General features: G+C 43.6%; 1 protein-coding gene across 4 annotated transcripts; it reads right to left on the minus strand.

Annotated features, from left to right (window-relative positions):
* Positions 1-4,046: 4,046 nt before the first annotated feature.
* Positions 4,047-25,374, minus strand: MORF4L1 (mortality factor 4 like 1). 4 transcript variants are annotated; one of them, XM_077874619.1, is made up of 13 exons: positions 25,222-25,372; positions 21,047-21,093; positions 19,407-19,474; positions 16,456-16,572; positions 15,322-15,408; positions 14,824-14,904; positions 10,864-10,889; positions 10,065-10,153; positions 9,053-9,154; positions 7,829-7,917; positions 7,167-7,339; positions 6,601-6,685; positions 4,047-4,818 (listed from the first exon to the last, which is right to left on the minus strand). In XM_077874619.1, exons 1-13 carry the CDS (start codon positions 25,259-25,261, stop codon positions 4,734-4,736), a joined length of 1,089 nt encoding a protein of 362 aa, XP_077730745.1. In that variant the 5' UTR covers positions 25,262-25,372; the 3' UTR covers positions 4,047-4,733. The 4 variants fall into 4 exon arrangements, with proteins under 4 accessions (XP_077730745.1, XP_077730754.1, XP_077730763.1 ...); XM_077874628.1 differs by lacking the exon at positions 14,824-14,904 and having other exon boundaries at positions 25,222-25,374; XM_077874637.1 differs by lacking the exon at positions 16,456-16,572 and having other exon boundaries at positions 25,222-25,369.
* Between the last annotated feature and the right edge of the window lie 854 nt (positions 25,375-26,228).

Here is a 26,228-nt window from a genome sequence, read left to right on the forward strand (position 1 = left end):
CCAACCCCACAGCTAACTCCTGCGAGAGAGAACCTTCCAGAACTGACTCAGTCTCTCCAGCACTCTGCAAGGGGACCGCTCTGTTTGATCACGTTCACTACTCATGAGTCCACAGCCCGGGACACTTGTTGGGCACATGGCTGCACCATCCAGCAGCCCCCTCCCCAGGCCTGAGCTGGGCACAACTTCACCGCCCAGGGTCGGCCAGGAGGTCCCGCGTTCGCTCCGAGCTTGCCCTGCACCGCACCACCTGCCCCCCCCCAGCCCCGACTGCCAGCAGCACCGCAGGGTCCCTGGAAGCTCCGCACTGAGGCTGCGGTTGGTGGGCCACGGGCTCGGCGTGGGCAGGTGTGCTGCCCTCCCAGCCCCATCCCTGCACCTTGTCAGGACCTCCCCTCATCCCCACACCCTCACCCTGAGCTGGCAGGGTGAGCTACGTGGGCCCCCTCACCCCACCCCTCCACCTCACCAAACTGGCACACACCATGCCCAAGCCCCCGCCATTGCCCCACCAAGCATCACCGCGGCCTCCTGTCTGCCACCATGCACACCCTGCAGCCAGCGTAATGGCTCAAGACGCCAGTCCTCTCGTGAGCCTTCCCTGCCTCCTCCCCTCAAAGCCTCAAGTGGTCCCCAGAGCTCCTGGAGCAGAGGATGACACCAGGTCCCGCACCCCCTCCTGCCCCAGGTCCTGTGCTCAGGCTGTGTTGCTCAGCATGCCGTCTTAGCTCCAGCACCCCCTTCTCAGGAATGCCCACCCTGACTTCCTGAGGAACATGGATCTCCTCAGGCTCTCGCCCAACTTCACTCCCGTGCACTTGCAGGCTGGGGTGAGGATGTCTCACGTGATGTCTCTCCCCGTCTGTTCTTGTGGCCACAATCCCCAGCCTCATCCTGGCACACAGTGGGCAGTAACAAATACTCTGAAACTAATGAACATCCGAGGAGTCCCCCGGGTGGCTCAGCTGGGCAGACATCAGACTCTTGGTTTTGACGGAGGCTATGGTCTCAGGGTGGTGGATCAAGCCCAGCACTGGGCTCCGTGCTCATCAGGGAGTCTGTTTCAGAGTCTGTCTCCCTCTGTCCCCACTGCTCAGTTTCTCTAAAATAATCTAACAAAAAGAAGAAAGGTTACCGCGATAGGTTAGCCTCAAAGTACCAACAGTCCTTCGTTCACTCGGCGACAGCGCCGACGCACAAGCCTCGCACAAGCCCCGCACACACACGTCGCCTCCTGCCTCCCACAGCCCGGGCTCTCACACCTGACATGCTCTGCAAACCAGAGCCCAGGGTTGCGGGAACAGGGAGCAAACATTGGCACGTGGTTTGTAACAGAAGGACTCCTATTCCCACCGAGTTTCCAGTGTAGCACCTCCTGCTCTAGACGCCTCGGTAGGCGGAGCAGGATGTGGCAAGCTGGCCTTCATCTGGACGGCAACACTCCAAAGTAAGCCAGACGGCTGCACCTCCGGGACCCCACCAAGGTGGCACTCCCATCTGGCTTGTGACCCCAGCAAGTCCCCCCACTATCCATGAGAAAGAAAACCTCACTTCTGTCCCTAAGCAGCAGGTCTTAACGCAGGCATCCAGCTCCCCTTCTTCCTGCAACACCACCCAGAATGTTAAGAGGTGTCCTCCTAACAGCATACCGGGTTTTGTTCCTTTAAGGACTGCGACACTTTTAAGAAGCATTTAGCCACTTACAACTACTAATACACATAGATCTGGATAGACCCCACCTTTACAACTTCTTTTACCTTTCCCTTCATGTTCTCAATCAGTTCGTTTCCGGGGGATCACACCCTGAGCCAAAAGCAGATGCTCAACCACTGAGCCACTTAGGCATCCCTCATCTTTGGGTTTTAAGGACAGATGTCCAAATGGGTTTTCCTGGGTCATGCTCAAGGTTCACAGGGCCGCTTCAATCTTTAGATCAATTGCTACAGTGGGTCCGCAAAGGTGCTGTCACCATGGGATACATCCCAGCACAGAGCCCCTAGCCGCTGGGGCCTGGCCCGTATCTCCCAGCTCTCTGGAGGTCCTGGTTCTGGACTTAGGTGCCGGACTTAAGTTTCTGCTGGAATTCCCCATCCCAACCACCCCTCTCTGAAAATGAAGTGTCCTAGCCTCTCCCAGATGTGGACTCTCAGAGGCTGGCTCAGGATGCTTGTTCTGTAAGAAGTAAATTGAATCTAGCAGACTGAGTCTGCTTCTCAAACCTCCTCTGGATTTGTTTTCATTGTCTCACACACTGAGGTGAACAGCTTACTTTTGTTTATCGTAGAAATAATTCTGTCTTCTTCACTCCTGAGGTAGAACCTCACGGCGTCCTGACCTGCACAGTCAGCCCACCAGGCCTCTGCCTCCTCCTCACACCTGGATGAACCACTGCACAGTACAGCCGCACCACACATGAGCTCCCCCCACCCCACCCCACCGCCACCCCCCTGCCCCCGGGCCTGAGCTCCCATGGCCTTCCTGCAGAGGTTCACATTCCTGTGTCTTTCTGCGCTAAGAACCCCCAACAGGAGGCTGTCTGAATCCCCACATTCTTTTCCTCATGCTTACAACGTTCTATTTATTATTCAAAGTATTTTACATGTAGTATCTCTGTGTTACGCACATATTATAAAAGTGCGTATAAAACACATTTTAAGGGGGGATCCCTGGGTGGCGCAGTGGTTTGGCACCTGCCTTTGGCCCAGGGCGCGATCCTGGAGACCCGGGATCGAATCCCACGTCGGGCTCCCGGTTCATGGAGCCTGCTTCTCCCTCTGCCTGTGTCTCTGCGTCTCTCTCTCTCTCTCTCTCTGTGTGTAACTATCATAAATAAATAAAAATTAAAAAAAAAAAAAAAAAAAAACACATTTTAGGGTTACTCCGCTTTTGAAGAATGAAGGGAAAGGCATGGAAAGGTGGTATCACCCAGAGCAGGATCAGTATCCCAGAAAATGTCACAACTAATTCAACAGGACAAATACAAACCCGTCTCAACCAAGTAATCATGGTGCCGACAGGCACACTGACACACTGGCTCTGGGAACACAGCCACCGCTCCCCGCCCCGACAGTGAGCCAGTCACCCCAGCAGGCAAGGCCTTCACAGATACGGCCATCAGGTTCCAGGCCGGTACTAAAGCAGGACGTGGAGAAGTGATGCACTACTTACTAACTGAACCACAGTGGACGAGGGAAAGATAGGGAGGAGAAGCCAGGAGTGCTGGTCTCATACCACCCTCGTCAGGAACAAAGCAAAGCTCCTTCTTGCCCTTCCAGCTTTGCCTTTCGTGTGGCTCAAGTACTCACTCAAGAAATAAATTTAAGACTAAAAACTCTAGATCGCGCCACTTGCCACAAGCAGATCCAGAAGGGTCCAACATTGCCAGGACTCCGCCCTCAACTGTCATTTCACAGTAAATACGAATACAGAATCACGATGGCATACGTGTAAAACTAAGGACCTACCTCAGCTATACGTTGAATAAACAGAGACTTTAACATTAACCCAATCTCACTTCTTGATACACATCAGTGAACTATAGCTGCCCCTCAGGGCCATCCTGACTATACTCTAGTCCAGCTACTCTTACCGCCACACAGCCCGTTCTCCAGCCGCACCAAGAACCACTGCTGAGTGAAAATACTCACCAACACTTCACAGAGTGTCCATGGAAGATTACTGCCCTCAGTACAATCAGGCGAACCTGTCAATTCTATTCTTATGCTCCATTTACAAGTGAGGGGCGAGGTTAATGAATAATTAAGAAAATCCTACATATTAGGCATGGTGAATATGTAAACATGTTACAATAGTTAGAAAGCCAGTGTCAAGCAGGTAAAAATTTCCTTACTGCCCAAAATGGACTGCTAGCCACAACTCAATAGCAAACTGCCAACGGTTCTTGGCTCAATACTGAGCCAACCACCTCCTTCCATAAATATGGCCAAACAAAAAAATTAAACACCTACCTGAAAAATCAGTCTAGATATGAAAGGAATACACAGTGTACAAAGGTTTCAGAATGCATCCACACAAGCACACTGCTCTTTGAAATTTAAAGAAAAAATTTATTGAAGATCTGAAAAACAATTCCTAAAAGATCGACTTTTCCAGAAAACTGTAGCTACACAATGCATTGCGTCTATCATGTTAAAACGTGCATTAGACACAAATACAAAAACCATGAAACAAGCCACCATTCTTCAACAATCTGAGCAAAGATAAAATGCCTAAGGAACAACATGGATGGCCTGCAAAGGATGGACTCTTTAAGCACCATTAAAAAAAAAAAAAAAAAAAAAAAAAAGCACAAACGGATGAGCGTGTTCAGTTATATACACTGAATTGAACCTTTGGCACTAGGAATCAGAGCATTTGTCATAGAGCATTAACACATATTATAAAAGTGCGTAGTGTCAAAGGAATAGAACCACCAGCATTCAAAGCAGCTTTGTCGACTAGGCAATAGAACCATCTACAGTATGTCTCTCCGTTGTCCGTCACTGAATACACTGGTAGCAACTTTGAAATGAAAAAAAAAAAAAAAAAAAAAAAAAAAGGAAAGAAAAAAGGAGCTGTAACCCCTTTTATTTTCTCTGTTTAAGATCAAACAGAAAACAAACATCAACTCTGTTATACACTAACATTTTCAAAGTACATCATTTGTACAAGAGAAGGACTAAACAAAAATGTGTTTACAGAGATCCAAACGAAGCGAGGGTCTGCGCCTCGCCTCACACGGCCTTCCGGTGGTACTCAGGAGGAGCCACTTCATAATCGCTGGCACTAAACAAGGTTGCCGAATTCTTTGCCAGGTACCTAAAAATAAAGTATTAGTCATTACAAAGATGAAAGAGAATCCTACCTCGAACTAAATCAATGCACAAAAGCTGCACAGTTTCTTGCAAGATACACTAAAGATTTCGAGGTAAAACCCTGTGGTTACAATTCAGATACACTGGGCTACACCCACCAGACAACATGCATCAAGGAAGGAGGAGGTCCAGAGTAGGTCCAGAGTTGCTCCCAATTTCAGAACGGTAAAAGAACAGGTGTTTTCAGAACACCAGTGCGAGAGCTTAGACTATCTTTACAAAGCAGACGTTGCATCCTAAAGCAGTATCTGGTGTTTTCTTTAGCTCTTAGAAACTCTGCATGAAACAGATTCGGAAACTGACAAACACCATAAAAATCCAACAGTCCAGGGATCCGTGGGTGGCGCAGCGGTTTGGCGCCTGCCTTTGGCCCAGGGCGCGATCCTGGAGACCCGGGATCGGATCCCATGTCGGGCTCCCGGTGCATGGAGCCTGCTTCTCTCTCTGCCTGTGTCTCTCCCTCTCTCTCTCTGTGTGACTATAATGAATAAATAAAAATTAAAAAAAAAAAAAAAATCCAAGGGTCCTGAACTGAAGCCCTCAAGCAGTAGAACACTTTCATTTCATAAAGAAATCGGGCTGAGAGGATCACTGGCAGAGCAAGCACTATAAAGACAGAGCAAGCACTATAAAGCCGTGTAGATACCCAGGCATGTGTTGCAATGTTGAGATTATAAAATACATGATGTCACTTTAAGAAAATTCTAATACAGAAATATATGAAATAGAAACTAACCACTCCAACCTTCCCTCCCACAATTGTGCCCAAGAACTAACCCACCCTTCAGTATGATCCACAATTTTCTAATCTTTTCCCAAGAGTACAAATGTTTCTCTGTCAATGAGGGGACTCCAACCACACCTAGCTTTCCTGCAACGCGGCTGTTTCAACACCACAACACGGACAGCTTCCTCATCAGTGTGTTTACACCTACACCCTCTAATGGCAGCTTGGGTGTTGACAATTCTGCATTACTATCTACATACACATAAATCTTACATTTTCATGCATTTGGAAATCTTTATGCACCTCAACTTTTCTACGGGGTCAGTTCCCAGAGGAATAACAGTCTGGTCCGAGGGAAGCACACTGGAATTTCCAAAAGGCATTGCCAGAACACCCTCCAAAAAGCGGGCAGACACAACTGCCCTCCTTCTCCATTTCTGCAGTCTGTTTAATCTTGGCCAACGGGACTGAGATCCTCGGACCATGGGAACCCCCCACTTTCAGGAGCCCACGGTACTGCCACCCCTGTGGGATCCCAGAGTACTGGTTGTCATCGCTTTGCTCATCTTGATCAAACTCTTTTTCTTTGTTACTATTTTTAATCACAGAATTTTAAATCTTTTACATGGTCGACTATTTCCTCTACAATTTGAGTATTTAGAAAAACCATTCTCAACTCTAAAGATATTGAAAATATTACCATTTTCTCATCATTATCTTAATAGTTTCAATTTTAAACTTAAACTTTTGATTCAGTCTAGAATTTTGATCTGTGACAGTAAGCATGGATCCTTCCAAAAGACTGGCTAGTTGATTCCATCAGACACCACTCCAGCAGTTTGTGGCATTCACCACTTGCACGTATGCTGCCCCATTAACAGCCTCAACTCTGGCACCCCTCACTGCTCTGTTCTTGTCCACACTGCCAATGTATCAGAGTGACTTCCACTACACCGTACTAATTCATGTTTTTAATTTCAAGCATACCAGTAAACTTACTTTAGGAAATCATGAAGATAATTGAGCAATAAAGCAAGGCTCTTCTCATCCAGCGGAGTATAAGCCAACATCGCTCCAATTCGTACTGTGTAAACAAAACAATGTAGTCCAAGTTACATTCAAGATAGCTCTATAAGCACTATGATCATTATGGGAGCAGATGAAATCGGTGACTCCTTTAAAATACAGATTTTAGAAACTCCTCACTTTTAAACAGATTTGATATTTAGTATTTTAGATAAAAAGTGAATATTGAAATGGAATATTCTATGTTATTTTCTGTTACCCCTTGATGCCAACCAGGAAAGATAAAATAATTAAAAATCCAAAGGACAGGGATGCTGGGTGGTTCAGTGGTTGAGTGTCTGCCTTTGGCTCAGGGCGTGATCCCAAGGTCCTGGGATCAAGTCGGCATCAGGCACTGGGCTCCCTACAGGGAGCCTGCTTCTCCCTCTGCCTGTATCTCTGCAACTCTGTGTCTCTCGTGAATAAATAAAATCTTAAAAAAAAAAAAAAAAAAAAACCCAAAGGATAAAAAGTACATTTTTTCTTAAAGAGGATATTACCAAATAATCTCAGTAGGTGTGGTGCCCCATACACCTGGGACATGGGTGCATCCGGGTGATCTGCAAGGATCTCTGCATACTGTGGTCTCTCAAATTTGTAGAGTAGCTGAGTGCCCAACATCACATTGAAGTATTCCTTTATTCCAGCCACAACCTCATTAACAGCATACTCCCTGACAGAGAGACAAAAATCTTTATTTCAAAGCAGGTCACTGAAAAGAATTGAGAAATAGAGATTAATTCAACTAATGTAAGAGTGAGAGATTTGAACTGAAGGTTGAACTTAGAACAATGAACTTTTACTGAACAGATTTTTAGAGCTCTAAACAAAAGAACAAGAAAAATCAATTCCAGAAGTAAAGCAAGCTTTAGCCCTGAGGCTAAAAATGTTTTTTAAAAACATCTTCAAACAATTGTGTATTGTGGTTATATACACTTACACATAATAACTTCAATTTCACATACAATATTTACTGTCTGGTGCTTTAAATAGTAAGTTTGGAGGCCAAACTTCACGTCGAATCAATGAAATTTTATTTTGCTGGTTTCTGATGGCATTATTTTTTTTAGAGAAAGTGGACATTTCAGAGGATTTATTTGGAACTAATAATACTTAAAAGAAAAATCTTTTGTGTATACTTTCAAGATTTATATATTCTTACTTATTATCTGTGTTTCCTCGAGATTTCTTGTAATTTGCATAATCCTCTAGGATGGAATCCACATTCTTCTTGGCAGGAAGATAAAAGAGCTATGAAAACAAAAATACACTTCAATTCCAGTATTTTTATTTATTTTTAAAGAAAAATTACATTGGAAAAGCTTCTATGCAATAAAAGACCACCTAACAGTTATGAAATAGAAAATGGCACTGTTTAGCATTTATTTACAACAAGGCTAATGTAGCAGAGGAACTAATAAAAATTTTTAATAATTTCAACTAAGTAGCCAAGTGTGACTAGCAGCTGCCATATTGGACAGCACAGCTCTGAAGATGAGCAACCTACTGGACATACGTTCATACTACTCACAATCTATGGAATGCACCACAAAGAAGTGGTTGGCTCCTGACACGGACATTATGTACTACATGTGCATCATGTGCCAGACCCTGTTTGAAGCATTCCTAAAACTGCTCTACATCCTCACATCAGGAGTGAGGTAGGGATTAAAACATGGAGAGGCCAAGTCACTTGTCTGAATCCCTGATAAGGCCAAGGTTTGACACCAGGAGTTGGGCCCCAGAACAAATGAGGTCCACATGTTGTCTGTGACTGAGGTCTGAAGTCTCATGAGCCCCAACCAGTCACACTCCAAGTCCACCCCCTTCCTGCCCGTGCCACCTGTTTTAAGACTTGGCTCATCTATCTGGATTTGACGATGGAACCCTTGCAATGTCCCCCGTGTACCTCACAATGCCGTGTTCTCTACACTAGTAATTAGACACAGGAACTGGAACAGATTCAGAAGACCTTACAGGAAGTATTGTGTGCTTCTCATCACACCTCACTAGTCCCAAGATTATGGAAGGATATCTCATTTTCAGTAACAGCAGAACAGGAAAACACATGCTTGTCTTTATTGGTTTTCAGAAGGATTTCCTATCCTAGCACCCTCCAAAATTGAGTTCTCTCAACCTTTTCTCAATATAAACTCACGAGACTTTATAGCCGTACTTGTATTCCTTTCCAAGTCATGCTTTCTGGCGATCACACTATTCATAGTCTCTGAATTAAAATAGCACTCATCCAAAAAAAAAAAAAAAAAAAAAACACTCATCACTCATACTCCTTCAGTATTCAAGTCCATATAGATTTTTCCTTAAAATTCTTTTTCACACTAGCAAAAACATCTCTAGATGACAATCTATGTAGCTTTCAAAGTACCTGTTTTTGTCGGGTAATTAAGTCCCAATCATCAACAAGCCATGGTTTTAGCTCCTCAGGAATCTTCACTTTCACTTCAACTCTGTTCATGAAGGTTTCCTCCTGGACAGAAAAGATTTTGGCACTGAAACCCCATCTTTTGAGACAGCAACTACAGGGATTTTCTCAATCTCTAGAGGCACCAAGTATTCAGGTGGACTGCCAGAGTTGGCATTCAACAATTCCGAAATGAAAAACCCCTATAGCTAAACTGCTGGGAGCAAAGAATCTTGTCTTCACAGAGAATTCGTCTATTTGGTGCCTTTTTGTGTGAAGGCACAAACTTATCATCACATTTTCTTTTCTTTGTAAACGAGCACTCAGACTGGGTGCACTTTAACTTGGTGTTTTCATATTTATCGCTGATACCAAGGACTGTTCCAAACACGACTACCATGAAATTACTTAACATCTAAAATCAAATGTACTGACTCCTAACGAAGTCTTCACTAACTGCCCAAAAGTGCCTGTTTTCAAAACATACCATTCTAAGCATACCAGGTTCCTAATCTCGGCTTCACTTATATTAAAATTAAATAAAAACTCTACTTCCAAATTCCAAACTTTAGAAATAAGACATTTTTCACTTAAAGAAATTCTAAACTCTCATGCATGCACAGATAAAACTTTTGTGGCATTTTTTATGGGTTTATTAAGTCATCTGCGGACATACTAAACTGTTTAATATGAATTGTTAATTAAGTCTATACAGTGAAACATCAATGAAATATATTTAGTCTTGTACATCAACAGAGCTTGCAAACAAGTATTTGATGATGAGCTGGGGAAGACATAACAGGGACATATTCAGAGCTACAAGTGAAATAAAGAAAGATGTATTTTTTAAAAATCCTTCATCCAAAAATAGGAGTATTTTTATTTCAGTAGTTAATTTGGTTAACAATGTTCTCAAGACTCAAGTTCTGTTTGATTGCACAGACTACAGATACTAATATGTCGAGGAACCACTCACATTCTCAACAGTGGGATCCACACGGGCCCTTTTCTTGCGAGGAGGTGGAGGGGTCTCACTGGTGCTACCACCATCTCCGTTTCCAGGCGCTGCACAGATTCAGGACAAGGAGGAGATTTCAGCTTAATACAGGAGAAATTTGTGAGGAAACCAGTCCCATGATACCCCTTCCTCTTTTCATGTTCCCATTATACAGGAGTTGCCTGCATCTATAAGCAAAGAATCTTAAAGTCTTACCAAAAATATAACTTTATAGCAGCAGGTAACATTTACCAATATTATCATCTGATATTTATTACAAACTATTTTTTTTTTAAGATTTTTATTTATTTATTCATGAGAGACAGAGAGAAAGAGAGAGAGAGAGAAAGGCACAGAGATACAGGCAGAAGGAGAAGCAGGCTCCATGCAGGGAGCCCAATGCGGAACTCGATCCCAGGTCTTCAGGATCACACCCTGGGCTCAAGGTGGCACTAAACCGCTGAGCCACCCGGGCTGCCCCAAAATATGTTCTTCTCAATTATAAAGACTAACCGTAAAAAAAAAAAAAAAAAAAAAAAAAGACTAACCGTGACATAGGTCTCTCCATGGTAAAAAGAATGTCAGAGTTGGGTCTCTACTACCCACGTACGATACTATGAACTGGATGGACTCTATAGAATGTTGTTGTGACTCATCTTTGAGATGACCAACATAATATGCCTATTCTAAAAAGTTTTCAAGTTTTAACATTTTAACACTAATTTCAAAATGAAAATGCAATAAAAGTAAATAATTTTAACAAAGTTAATATACTTACTTTTCTGTTTGTTCTTTTTGGTTTTCCTAAAAGGGGATGGGGAAAAAAAGAAAGAAAAATAAGTGATTGTTGCTACTAAAGCTGCCTCTGTGAATTCCCCTTTACAATGGTTAAGTTCATACGGAAATACTGCCTTAGATGGTAAGACTCAGCTGCAAATAGTTTCCTGCTTAGATAAGAATTTTCATTGATAGATGGTTAAATTCACACCTCCCTCCATATAATACAAAAATAAACCAAAACCACCATGTTGGGAGAGTTCTAGGATATTACTAATTTACAAGTTCACAGCATGTAAGTTATATGGTTTATAAGATTACATTATTAGTTCCACCAAAATAAAGTTCCTCCATTAACTCAGTACCAGAAAGCTCAGAGAGTAGGGTGCAGGGCACATGCCACCCTCACTGGCCAGTTTCCCTAAACTACTCTCAACTGGACACTCCCTCCTTCTCAACACCTAATACTCTCTTCTTCCCCTACATAGAACAAAGTTAATGTCTCCTTACTCTTGGTCACCACATTTCTAACAGCAACTTAACTCATGTCTATTTACAAACTAGCAAACAGTAAATTATTAATTTTAATTTCACACACAACTATTTATAGAACACAAGGAAATCCATTTGAAGCCCACAATTATGGCCTACATCTGGTGGGACTGAACAATGGATTATGTGGACTCTTCTACTGCTTTAAAAAACATTTATAAATGTTATTAATTGCACTGACCTAATTTAGAGCATGGGGTTCATTTTGCAATTCAAATTAATTTGTGTTTGGTTATAAATACAAAAATCTGGGATGCCTGGGTGGCTCAGCGGTTAAGCTTCTGCCTTCGGCTCAGAGTGTGATCCTGGAGTCCCGGGACTGAGTCCCACATCAGGCTCCCCGCATGGAACCTGTTTCTCCCTCTGCCTATGTCACTGGCTCTATGTCTCTCATGAATAATATAAAAAAAAAAAAATCCGGCCATCCAAAAGTACAAGTTTTTTCCTGCTTCTCTAAGTTTAAACTTCTGGAGCACAAGTATTTGTTGGAGAGTTATTTCTGGGTCAGTTTAAACCATAAATTTTTACTTATACACGTTAAGAACAGGTGGTGGCGGGCAGCCTGGGTGGTTCAGCAGTTTAGCGCCGCCTTCAGCCCGGGGTGTGATCCTGTCGGGCTCCCTGCATGGAGCCTGCTTCTTTCTCCCTCTGCCTGTGTCTGTGCCTCTCTCTCTCTGTCTCTCATGAATAAATAAAATCTTAAAAAAAAAAAAAAGAACACAGGTGGTGGCTAAGAGAAACCTAGAGCTCTGACAGGCATTCCTTAAACACTTATTCTATATGACAAAACTAAAGGAAAAACACTGACAATGGGCCCTAATTATATAATCTATAAACTATACTTAAATGAATCGCAGCAGCAAAGAATCACGAACATTCTTGCTTCAACCTTCTTGCTTACAGTTAATTAAAAAGCAAGCTTTCTCATATTGCAAAAATTTCCTACAATAAACTGCTAGTGCTGTTTCTTTCTCTAAGCCCTATGACCAAGTATATAGTCAAAATATTAGCTGTTAGATTTCAATTTAAATAAGAGAAGTCCTAAGTCACTCTTAAGAAAAGCCATTCCACTAAACAATGAACCAAAGCACAACCTTTTGAAGCCAAAGTACTAACAAACATCACGCATATTCACTATTAGTTTAGGGAAAAAAAGTTTAAGGACCAAGATGTTAACAAAGTTTACTTTACTTCTCTATGCATATTCAGAAAAAGAACAATTACTAAACCCTAAAGATCAAGTAGGATAAAACCAAACATTAAAAATTGTATCAAAAAAAAAATGTATCAAAACTCAAATCAAAATGAAAGAAATGGGGGAAAAATATTGTCAGGTTTAATTACTCATTATTTCCATATACTTTAAAATATACCTGCTATTCTACTAGGGAAAAGCAATGCTAAAAATTACTTGAGGTCTTCTCTAACCACCCAGATAATGAGCTCAATAAAATGTCATCTTTCCTACTAATAAAGGCTCTTGGAGAAAAAGGAAGTTCCAGGTCTTAGGGCACAAAATTTACCAGGTGATCCTAGAATATACCTTTATCCTACCTGATGACACAGAAGACCCAAAACACCTAGAAGCCCTCAAAAGGACCCAGGAGTCCATAAATGTGAAGAGGTCCCAATTCTCCAAGGAAGGGAAAGTTGAGTTTAAAGCTTTACTTCAGGGACAACCGGGTGGCTCAGCCGGTGAGTGCTGCCTTCAGCCCAGGGCCTGATCCTGGAGACCTGGGATTGAGTCCCACATTGGGCTCCCTACATGGAGCCTGCTTCCCCCTCTGCCTGTGTCTCTGCCTCTCTCATGAATAAATAAAAACCTTAAAAAATAATAAATAAATAAATAAAACTTTATTTCATGTAATTACTGAACCATTTTTATATGTACGCTTTATATTCAAATACTAAGTTTTTAAGTCTACTACTATGTAGACTAATTTTCTACACCAACTTTTAACATGATAAAGGATTAACATATCAAAAATATTATTGTACTGGAATGCCTGGGTGGCTCAGCGGTTAAGCATCTGCCTTCCACTCAGGGCGTGATCCTGGAGTTCCAGGATCGAGTCCCACATCAGGCTCCCTGCATGCAGCCTGCTTTTCCCTCTGCCTGTCTCTCTCATGAATAAATAAAATCTTTTAAAAAATATGTATTATTTTATTGATATAAATCCATCATATTCTCCCATATGAGAAAACTGCTGACTTTTAAGACTCACTTGCTATTAAAACCCTAATGAATACTACCACATGGCAGTTTTCCAAAAAACTGCATCATTTGTTATTGTTTATTAATGAAAGCTACAGGACACCCTCAGTGGCACACCCACTCCCTGGCCATCAATTATCACCTCAACCTTCCAAACGTCTAATTACCTTCATGACTAACATCTCACATTTAGGTAGTAAAGTCAGACCAGACCGCTAACTGTAAAGCAATATGATATAATTCTAAGGAAAAACTTCTTTGATAAATCATATTTTAGAGCACTGTCACTTTTGATCCTTTGACAAGAATACAACCTCTCATTAAACTACCTGTTTTTAAAGGAGAATAATCAAATCACAAGAAATAAAATGATTTTTTTTTTTTAATTTTTTTAAATTTTTATTTATTTATGATAGTCACACAGAGAGAGAGAGAGAGGCAGAGACATAGGCAGAGAGAGAAGCAAGCTCCATGCACCGGGAGCCCGACGTGGGATTCGATCCCGGGTCTCCAGGATCGCGCCCTGGGTCGAAGGCAGGTGCCAAACTGCTGCACCACCCAGGGATCCCAAATGATCTTTTGATTAAAGTTTTTGTCATATGTGTATGACTTCCACACAGTTTTTTTTTTTTTTTACCAAGATATTCTAAATCTTAAGAGTTAACAAGAAATGTTTCCTCTCCCATGGGGTGGACAGGTAATTTGAAACTGTTAACATCTCACACATTCTTACCATGGGTTTCAAGAGAAGAATTAAACTAGTATTTATTTTTAGTGCTAGAGGAGAACCAAATCTACCCAAAAAATACCTTACCTGACTTGTATCCAACTGATAATACTCTAAAAAACATACATGCACAAATACATCTTAAAAAGTAAGGGTTGTGAAAATACTCAATGCCACTGAATTATACACTTAAAAAGGAGTTAAGTGGTAAATCTTAAGTTACATATATTTCACCATAATAAAAAGGGGGCAGGGTGGTACAAAAACCTAAGGGAAATTAAGGAGTATTTAATTATCACCTATTTTCAACAACCCAACACTTGAGAATGCGATTCTCATTGGCATTTTTCAAGTCAAAAATGTTCCAATTTCCATTTTCAATAAATCCTAAAACATGATAATGAGTACTGAGTTTGAATTTCACGTATAAAACAATATGCAAAATTAAAACAAAGAGAGCTTCTTACACTTCAACATTTTTCTGTTGCAGACCAGATGTCTTCTTTCCTGGGGCAGCCCCTCTCATCTTCCCCTCTGCATACTGCTCCCTTCAAAAATAATTTCAATAAAGTTGTCATTAAATGAGTATGTGGAAAAGTAAATCGTGCCACCTTGATTCCATTTGAGATTTATATTCAAACTGACGTCCCATGTCCCTTTCCAAGTATAATAGAATCAGGAAGGAAGATCACAGTGAGTTTGCAACTACAGGAATTCCAACAACATCCTGCTATTTTCTACCTAACTCTATGGACAGACTCAAGAAATGACCGGTATGCTAACAACTCCTTTTTTCTAGAAAAGGCTTCTCTGATTGCTCGAAGTTAAAGCCCCAACACACAGCAGCTGATAGGTACCAAGAATCATTTTTTAAGCAGGCAGCCAACATGATTTCTACTTTTCCATTTCTCAAAATTAAATTTATAGACATTTCTCATTTCTCATACTCGTGCTGCAAAACTTACTGATTGGCTTTTTGAAGTTCTCGCTGTTTCTGCAGATTGGTGTCCACATATTTGAGTACTCTGCTTTCTGGAACCCATTCATCCCAACTGAAAAAGAGAAGTTAAATTATCATTCAAAATTATTTTTTACTACTATTTAGATTCTGTCCACCAATTACTTTTTAGAGATTCAAGAGGTAAGACTTTGGATTTCTCTGACAAAATTTAACTAGCTACGACTACAAATCCATTCTCAACTAAAATGAAAATCTGTTCTGTAAAGGAAGTAAACATTTCATATCAAAAGCAGCATTCTAAATCTGCCAGATTCCAAAAGCAGATTACTCAAATCCTTTTTTCAAATGACTTAAGAGCATGACACTTAAGAGTCTCTAAGCAACTACCTTTACAGGATAAAGAGATCTTAAAGAATTTTAATTTCCAAAAAAATGAAAGAATCCATCAAAAGCTAACAATATTGTAATATAACAGCAAAGTTACAGACAGAACTAGTTGTGTCTTATTTTCATCACCTGTAAAATGGGGGTAACGGTACTTACCCTGACAGAATTATTCTAAGAATTCAATAATATATACACAATAGTCGCGAGTCTGACACATAAACACTAAAGGTAGGTCAGAAACGTGATTAAGTTGATCACACTCAAATACCATCCAGACCTATTCTGCTAAGACTGTAGATCAAACCATTATCATAGTTTATCAGACTACACAGTCCTCAACCTTCACTCACTCACGACCAAGGAATGTACTAACTTCCAAGACATATCCAGAGATGGCTTTCTGAACATCAGGAGGTAGAACCAACCACTCTTGAAAAATATCTAGTTGCTTAAGCATCCTGGCATGTAGAAAAGCTCCTTCCAGATTTCTGATGTGGTTTTTCTCCCCAAAGGGGAAAACAAAAACAAAGTATTTCTTAGGGAAGGCTTAACTATTCATGCAAAGTGATTCTTTTCTCCTGCCGAGGGAGCTCCTTTAGTGACACAGTTAGATGTAGCCTCAAAACAAAATCTTTCATTTAATGATTTCCCACCTCTGACCTCTTACATAAGATAGCCAAAAGGAGAATAAATAATGAAAAAGCAATCCTCAATATGATTTCCTAGAGAAAACTTGAAAACATGCATTTACCTAGAGGTCAGGAGGGGGTGGTGTACTGAGGGAGCTCCTTCAGGAACAGGAAAAAGGGCTACAATATCCTCACGTGTCTTCAAAGTTTGTTCAGAGCGCCTGGGCCTCACAGCACTTCTGATACAGACAGCATAGTACAAAGTAATCTCAGTCACTAGGTGCAGAATTTAGCTTAAGCTTTATTAAGATTTATTTACAAATGGAATATTTAATTGTCTGTGTCAACAAGTTCCAGTAAGGTTTTTGAAACTTTAGAAATATATTATCTACTGTGCTTTTGAAAATATTTACATATTTACTAAAGTTAAAAAAAACTCCAATTTGGAAATTGGGCTTTTGTTGTATGACTTTCTAAAAGTATCCTACAAACCATTTTCAAAGTGAGAATCTTACTTTTATTTATACATCTACTTAGAACTATTCCCATTCTAAATTAAGAGATGGCAAATTTTTATTTACCATGAAGTTCCATTTTAAGGCTTGCAACTTGCAAATCCCTTTCCATTCTGAGAGAAGATGCATCTAAATAAGTACCTCAATCTAAAAACCAAATCAAGGGGCACCTGGCAGGCTCAGTTAGTAGAGCACACAACTCTCATTGGTCTCCGGGTCATGAGTTCAAGCCCCACACTGAGCACAGCATTTAGTTAAAAAAAAAAAAAAAAAATTTAAATAACAAGTTTAAAAATAAATAAAAACCAAATCAATTCCAGAGTTTCCTTTATGTGTCAGAAGCTGAAAATCCTTGCTGAACCACAGGAAAATAAAATAACATCTTTTGCTCTGAGGAATATCACTGAGGGTAGTAACAACTCAAGGCCAGATGTTCAGAAATTTTCACAGGTCACAAGCATAAAAAAGTTCAGAATTTTCAAAGGAAGCTTGTCACTAATTCCCACATAACACTGACCCGTGGCACTGCTTACACAGTACTAAACATAAACGTAACACGCTTGCTGGGCATTTGAGTAACTCCTCATTTTAAAATGGGCTTATTTAAAGGTAACTCTTAAAAACTCACTAAGATCAAATTTTCCAAAATTACATATATTGATCTACATTCCTAATCACCTATAAAAAATACATCTTTGTTCATTAATATTCTCAACACATCTACAAAGATACTAAAGATCTCCAATGTTTAGTGCCATTTTTAAATTATTTTTTCAAGGAATCGGCATATAAACTTAGCTGAAAACAAATCTATGCAGCTTATCATTTACTTTTGTTACTGAACTCTAAAAAGGGAAAAAACATTATTTTGAAGCCACAAAATCAGGAAATACAAGCATTTGGCACTTTCACAATTTTTTATAAGTTACAAATGTCACTCAAAACCCAAGTCTTTAAGCTATACATTTACTCATACATTGTACATAAAAGAGTTAAGCACAAAAACTGTGTATTCACAGCTATAACAATGAAATGCTAAAATGATTATTTACAAGTGTACATGGAGAGGGGGACAAAGCTATGCCATGAATGTAAGTTTTTTTTTTATTTCCTAGATGGACTTTAAGTTTCCTACACATGATATGCACACAAATGAGATGGTCTATGATCTGTAGAGAATGGAGATTCTTACTGTAATGTTCTCAACTTTACCCAATATTGACAAGAGTATATGTAAAATAATACAAGACTGAAATACAGTTTAAACATTTTCTCAATAGGGAAATCTACAATATACACCAGGAGCCATACGATGAACTTCCCTGGATATGAGAAGTAATTTAGCACTCCTACTGAAATCACATTTACAATGAGTTTACTTCTACAAGACAAAAGGATAGTTTTCTCCATTACTTTCCCAATTTCTCTATTTAAAATGCTGTCATTATTAGAAATAGTTTAATCATTAAATGGGGGGGGAAAATTACAAGTTGTCAGAAATGTGCTTTTACACATCTTAGATCTCCACCTTTCTACAACTACACTAATGGAAGAAAAGTGAAGGGTCTGGTATTTCTTCTTAGCTAAAAGCATTTTGTGAAAACTTTTCTTTAAAAAAAAAAAAAGAAAATCAAACTGGGTTGTGTCACCTGAAACAAGACCAAAGTCCCAAAGAATACCTCCTTGCATACCAACAGTGCTCATCAAACCAGATGGGGGACCATGCACAGGGCACAGGTGACACAAAGCCTTTTAAGCTGCTAGAAAACGACCCCTGAAGAACTACTTTCTAGCAATCTCTGAAAGACAAAATATCACTAATAAAGTCATTTAAAACCTCTCATAGTAAAAATTACAGGCTCTTCAACTTTAAGCACCAAAAAAGAGTCCATTATTGTGTGTGATATTTGGGGTCCCAAAGAGAAAGACTCATCACTGAACAAGAGCTCCACGGGCTAGATATCCTAGAATGTGTTCAATCTATGACCATTGTCCACTCCCGGTAACAACAGATCAGTACAACACTCCTTAAAAAAAAAAAGTCTAATAACTCTTCAAGGTGAAACATTAGGTTGTGTAATTAAATTTCTGTATCTGTATTAATATTCTAAAAAGTGAACCATATGAAATCACTCTCTGCCTAATTTGTTACCAAAGCTCAGAATATAAAAGTTGGTCATTACTTCCTAATCAGGCAACCTTATCCTTTTTCCTTTTCTAGGCAGGAAAATCCAACTAGCTCTGAGTATAACTGTTTGCAATAACATATAGTAAATGAATTTGTGCTGAGGCAAAAAACTCAAGCTGTACTAAGATGTACCAAAACCAGAAAAATAGTTGGATGCCTAACAATTATTAGACATTCTACTAGAACAGATATAATCCAAAGAATTCAAAATGAAATGGCTGTGTAACCTCGTTTCTATTACTTTCTTCATACTACAAATGCAATACCCTTGCTTTGATAAATGTATTAGGTTAAAACCATGACACACAGGACACAAGCTACCTTGTTAGAAATAAAACATTGCTCTTAAAGATCTAATACTAATACTCACTTTTTATTCCAACCACTGTAATGTATAAAGTATTTCACTTGTTTGTCCTTTATGGCAACCTTTACACACTGAAATAAAAAAGAAAAAGTTCACTCAGAAATATGTTTTGAAAAAGACAACCATCACGTGTGCTTTTCAAGTATGCGATCTTTCAGAGACACTCCTTTCAGACTGATGGCCAAATCGAGCACAACAAAATGTGACTCTCACAGAGGCAGGAGTTCAAGCTCCGGGCTCCTCACATTCATCACCAGTCATAAAGATGCTCAGAGTCACCATCTGTTGGATCCAGTCTAGCAAAGCTGAAAACCCCCTAAGAGGTCACCCTGACGCTTAAATCAATGGGCTCAGCACTCCAAGAACGGCTAATTAAAGCCGTGTTTGCACTTTCTCAAAGTCTACCAACCAGAAGCCATTATGTATTTCAAAAACAAACTTAGCTAAAGAAAATTATTTATACCAAATTATTAAAAAGTGTCATTTACCTATGGAAGGCAATCAACTGTTTCTGCTGCAGAATATCAGCAACTAGCCAAGTGACAGATGAAAAACATCTTATGTTCTTAAAAGAAGCCAAATTAGAATGAATTATGAGGAAATCATTAACTATGACAAGCAATCACTACTCGTTCTGGATTAAGTCTATCCTGAGTAAACCAAGAGAACCATGATAGTTTAAGCCATCCCAACAGCCATTTAAAAATCATTCCCTGGAGTTTCTGCTGCCTGAGGGAAAAAATCTGCCAGGTTAGTGGAGGTGACACAACAAAGTAACATTCAGAGATATAAACGATTGATAGAATTCACAACTTACGGAGTGTTAGTATGACATCATTAAAACATAAAGTTACCAGATTCTCCATGAATCCATATTCAGCCATTTTAGAACTTTAAAAACACACATCTATGTATTTGAAACAACTGAGAAATCGTAAAAACAGTTATTATTTGGTCACATGGGCACTTCAAGATTAAGACCATTTTCAAACATATAAATACCAAAGATGCTGTAGAAATTGTATTTAACTAAATGCTTTATTATTTTATATACTGTTTTTAAAAATTATGTGTTAAAAACAGTCACAACATATTTGCATTGAAAGCAGAAACAATATACTTTTAGAAATCTGTTTTACTTGGGAACACATCATCTCATTTACCTCCGGCTAAATGTAAAATCAGTTCTGACTGCGGGACCACAGCACTGATACAGAGGAAAGGAAGCCCCTGGGGTTCAAACTCTGACAGACAAACCAGCAAGTTCAATGTTGTCACATTTTTTAATGTTCACGTTTATCTTTAACGCAGCCATGTTAGTTTAGAGCTCACTCAGCATCATTTACACCCAAAACTGACTGGCAGTATTTTCTCACAAGTCACTAAGTACACAATGCACTTGCTCCACAAACAACCAGGCTTTTACCTTTCCCCTCAAATGCTCCCTCCAGCTGCTGGGCCATCAGCAGGTCACAAGGTAAAAGACAAGGTGGCAATACTGTACCTGACCCATTCGGACTCTATGGACTACCAATCTGAAAAAGGCAACTAACTCTCTTCCTACCAACCACTGAAATCTGATGCTCAAAAGTCATCTGACCAGTCATTTCAGCTAACTTCTCAAAGGAAAACAGATTTCATACCTTTGCTTCATAAAGAAGAGGCCCATGAAAGCACAGTACTCGCTCACCTGTAAGAGTAAAAAAAAAAAAAAAAAAAAAAAAGAAAAAAAATGCCAGGTTAATTTTAATTTCTCTTCATACCTAAGGGTCACGTGGGAGGGTCATCATGTGTTCCCATGTATTCCTTGAAACACTGGCAGAGTATGGCTATGTACAGATTAATACTTCAGGTCAAACTTCAATAGTACCTTACAACAAAAAAATCACCTTCATACACATTGTAAACAGAAAAAAAAATTGAGTAGAATGTCAATCTATGTAGATCATCAAATCATCTAACACCTTATAAACCAATAAAATCCACTGTATCAACCTTTTGGCAGGATTTGGATTTTTCAATATCTGAAGAACACAATTTTTTAAATATTTCCTGATTTTTTAAAATTAGTTGGGAGAGAGAGAACTCATGGGTATGGGCCACCAGAGGGGAGGGGCAAAGAGAGAATCCTCAAGCAGATTCCATGCTGAGCACAGAGCCTGATGCTGGGCTCCACAGCAGGACCCCGAGATCATGATCTGAGCCAAAATCAAGAGTGAGATGCTTAACCAACTGAGTCACCCAGGGGCCCCTAAAATATTTCCATATTTAGAACCCTATAATCTCCCTATTATCTTCTCCTTCCAAACCTTTTACTGGCCAACTAAAATAAGAATTCTAACTTTCGGAAATCATACTCTATGTCAAACCTACAGTTAAGACTTGCAAGAGTAACTAAATGTAAGGGATTAAGATGTGGAAGCCAACTTGGCTCATCAGACAATCAGGCAGTGAATTCCTGGCAGACCTGAAGATCACTTTCAATTACTATAGAAATGGATTTTCTTGCACGTTATTTTCAGTCCCCTTGGATTTCATCAGACCCAAAGATAACAAAAGTATTCCACCACAAACAGCTCTTTCAGCTCTAAAATCGTTAAAAATGACCTACTAGTTCAACATTTTTTTTTAAAGATTTTGAGAGAGTAGCGCACATTGGAAGAGGAAGAGGGGAAGAGGAAGGAGACTCCCTGCTGAGCAAGGAGCCTGAGATCATGACTTGAGCCAAAGTCAGATGCTTAACCTACCCAGGCACCTCCAGCTCAACTCTTAAAACTATAGGGCAATAAGGTTTTCACCAATTTATTGTTTTTTTAAAGATTTTATTTATTTACTCCTGAGAGAGAGAGAGAGGCAGAGACATAGGCATAGGGGGAAGCAGGCTGCCTGCAGGTGAGCCCTATGAAAGGGAAGCAACCAGTACAAAAGCATAGAAACATGACAAGGAAACACTATTAGGCTACCTACCATTTAAGTATAAATAGTTCACTATCACTGGATAACATATGAAAGTAGAAATCAAAGCTACACAGATCACGGAGTCCCACGTTATGAAGTCTGGACTTTATCCTGTGAGGATTCCCAAATGTGATCAAGAATCTCAGGAGTTTTTTTTTAAACTGCAGATTTTCAAGCTACACCAGGGACCTGTATGAGACCCTTCTGAGCAGCCCCAGGAACTTTACTTTGATCGAAGTTCTCCATGTAATTCTCGTGCAGAGGTTCCTGGGCCTATGCAAAGCTTCAAGTGGAGACTACAAATAAGCAGTCCACGGTGAAATCAGAAATAGGTCTGAACCAAAAGCAGGTACGCGTGAAGAACCGACTATGCAAAAGTGGTCATTTAAAGACTTCCAGACTGTGGAAGCATTAACCAGAACAGGAAATGGGGGAGGGGGGGCCAGTTTTGGACTGTTGAAGAGTGGATCCAGCACACCCAAAATGGAGCCGTCTAGGAAGCAGTTGGGTATACAAGTCCAGAGCCCAGCGGGGAACTGGGCTGGAGCCATCACTGAATACCAGGGGCAAGGACGAGACCCTGGGGATATAAGGAAGGTCCAATACTAACAAACAACAGACTTGTGTCTCCTAACTTCACTCTCCAGGCACAGTTTAGAAACATCCTTAAGGACGCCTGGGCGGCTCAGTCAGTGAAGCATCCAAATCCTGATCTCAGCTCAGGTCGTGATCTTAGGGGGGCTGAGATCAAGCCCTGTGTCAGGAGCCCAACGTGGGGCATGGAACCTGTTAAAAAGAAAAAAGAATAAAGACACCCTGAAAATGGCTTTATTCCTTTTTGGCTTCTGCAAAAGTCTACTGTCCTGAGACTGAGGCCCTTCTGACCTCCATTCTGGCTACCTGACCCTCCTATTGTCTTGATGAATACACAGTGAACAGGAGGCATAGGAGCCAGGGTAATAAACACCTACGGCCTAGTTTTCATGTACGTGGAGAAAAACCTGTAATGGGGGAAAAGAGCACACCAGCAATATCAGATATGGTTTGTAAAGCCTTTGCCCACTCTTGATCCTTCCGGTATCCTGAAACAAAGGTAATTCTGTCCAGTGCTCTTCCATCAAGGTCCATGAGACTCCAGGCCCCCTCCACCCACTGGCCTGTGTGCACTGGAAATGCTCAGAAGCTACTACCACCGGTGAATTCCTGGCAAGGCAAAAAGGCCCTCCCTGACAGCAGGCTAAATGCCAACAGTTTACTCTGTGCTGTATCAGAATTTCAAAAGGAGAATGGAGTCCCACACAGACAGATGTGTCACTGCACCCAAACGCTGCTTACCTACAACGTGCTGAACCCTGATGAAAAACTTCCGAGTTTACAGCAACCATAAGCAGAAACAGTTTCTGACCAATCAGTCCTGCGGTGCCCCAACAACTAACTCTGTGCCCACCGGCAAGGCATTCCTGCTCTCTGAACCTGTCCTACAAACAACCACTTAGAGGAGGCCAGAGAGGAGAACCCCGTGGAAGCGATGGCCCTGGACAGGGTCTGCAGGGGTCAGCGCAGCACGTGGCTCTGCAGCCGCCCCCACCCCTGGTGGAGCACTTTCCCAGGGAAAGCGGCAGGGCTGAGCCCAGGCAGTGGCCCTCCTCCACTACCACCCAGCAGGGAGCACCTCGGGGCCCCGCCCAGGACGGTTCCGTCCACACAGCAACCACAGGGCCAGCCAGAGACAAAACTGCGACTGAACACTCCAACCGCAGTGCGGACGTTCAGGAAGCTCGGGGACAACCACCGCGACCTCGGGTCAGGGGCGTCCACACCGCATGCATCTCGCACACCGCAGGGCTGGAGATGCAAACGTCCTGCGGGGGCTGCTGCGGGGGGTGGTAGGGTGGGGCGGGCAGATCCATCACCGGAACCCTAACGCCCGGGGCGCCTGGCTGGCTCAGCGGCTGAGCGTCGCCTTCAGCTCAGGGATGGCTGCAGGGCGCTGGAATCGAGTTCCACACTGGGTTCCCCGCAGGGAGCCCGCTTCTCCCTCTGCCTGTGTCTCTGCCTCTCTCTGTGTCTCGTGAATAAATACATAAAATCTTAAAAAATAATAATAACTTTTACAAAACCAAACGAGTCCCAACCGCGCTGGACGCCTAGTTGCAGCGCCGCACGCCCGGGCGGGAGCCCTCCCCGCGGAGGCAGGGCGCCCCCTCCGGCGCGCGGGGTCCTAGCGGGCGGGCCGGGGCGGGGCGGGCCGGGGCGGGCAGGCGCAGGGGGCACCCCGCCCACCCGGGCCGCCGCGGCCCCCGCGCACAAAGCCCCGCGCGGCCGCCGGGAGGGGGCGCTGCGCAGCCCGCGCGGGCCGCCATGATGGCGCGGCCGCCTCGCCTCGCCTCGCCTCGCCTCGCAGCGGCCATTTCGCAGCAGCGCTCGGCTCCCGCGCGGGGGCCCCACTCCCCCCGCCCCCCCGCGGCCCCCGCGCCCCCCGGGCCCCCGCGCCGCGCCCGCCGCCCCCGGGCTGCCCCGCCCCGCCCCGCCCCTCCCCCGCGGGCCTGCCCCGCCGCCGCCCCTCCCCCCGCCACATCAGCGCCCCGCCGCCGCCATGCCGCGCCCGCCGCCTCCCCACAATGGGCGGCCCCCGCGCCCGCTGCCCCGCCGCCCCGGCCTGCCCGCCCGCGCCCGCCCGCCCGCGCCCGCCGCCGCCCCCGCCGCCCCCGCCGCCCCCGCCGCAATGCGCCCCCCGCACCAAGCGCTGCGCGCCGCCGGCCGCGGCCCGCGTCGGCCCCCGCCGGCCCCGGCCCCGCGCCCCCGGCCCCGCGCCCCGGCCCCGCGCCCCCGCCGCCTCTCCCCGGGGGCCCCGACTCACCCTCCTGGAATTTGGGCTTCGGGTCCTGCTTCGGCGCCATTTATAAGTGATTCGCCGCCGCCTCCTCCTTCTCCCACCACCCCCGACTACCGCCCCCTACTCTCTACCCCACCCAGCTCCGCGTCAGACGCGCCGTCAGCCGCCGCCAGCTCTACATCCTGGGCCCGATTTGCCAGCGCCCGCAGACCTCACCGCGCCGCCACCGCGCAGCCGCCGCCCCAGCCAACGGCCGCCCGCCGCGCACGCGCCCTGAGGCCCGCGCCGCCCCGGGGCATGCCGGGACTCGTAGTTCCGCGGGGACGGGGCGGGGGAGGGGCAGCAGTCCTGGGCACGGGGAGGGGGAGGGGAAGGGCCCCCCTTCCCCCTCCCGCCCGTCCGCACCCCTGAAGCACCCCACGGGAGTGAGGGTCTCTGCGAGCCCGCCCGCCTCCCTCGCTCGGGGCTCCTCGGGGCCGCCCCGGTCCCAGTAACCCGGCTGTGGGGGTGGGGGTGGGGGCCGTGGGTGCCCCTTGCTGCCGGCACCTGGCACCCCCCACCTTGTGTCGTCACGGAGAACTTGGGGTTTGCCTGGAAGCTGTGATTGCACGACCCAGGTCCACCTCCCCTCTGCCCGGCCTCCCGCCCGGTCCGCCAACCCCCTGCCCGGCCTCTCCCCGCCGAGCCTCCCCGTCCAGGTGCAGTGCGGACATTTCCCTGAGCTCCCTGCGGGGTCCCTGTGGGTGCACGTCCACCCCGTGAGCCTGCAGCGCGTCTGTGCGCTCGCCGCATCCCTAAGGATGAACAGACCTTAACTTGTCTGGTGCCGGCGGTGTTGCAGGCCTCAGAGGCTGCTCCGCTGCGGGACACCGGTGTACACGAATCTATGCAGGCCCCGGAATCCAAGGGGGGCACGTTGGTAGCCCCGGTGAAGGCCTCATCAGCTGACATTTCCAGCACCCCTTTGAGAGCCTGTTTCCCCACAGCTTTGCCAACCGTGCTACCATCGGTTCCCACAGCCCGCTCTTCAT

Source organism: Canis aureus, chromosome 2, assembly GCF_053574225.1.
Source record: "Canis aureus isolate CA01 chromosome 2, VMU_Caureus_v.1.0, whole genome shotgun sequence".
NCBI lineage: Eukaryota > Metazoa > Chordata > Mammalia > Carnivora > Canidae > Canis > Canis aureus.

Bases quoted from the DNA above. Each gene is read 5' to 3' on its own strand.
- MORF4L1 (XM_077874619.1), bottom strand. From the start codon at position 25,261: ATGGCGCCGAAGCAGGACCCGAAGCCCAAATTCCAGGAGG. The intron at 15,409-16,455 runs GTAAATGCATGT...TCTCTTTTTCAG, and splicing joins CACCCCCTCCTGACCTCTAG to TTGGGATGAATGGGTTCCAG. The intron at 9,155-10,064 runs GTGAGTGGTTCC...TTTTCTGTCCAG, and splicing joins TGGATCCCACTGTTGAGAAT to GAGGAAACCTTCATGAACAG.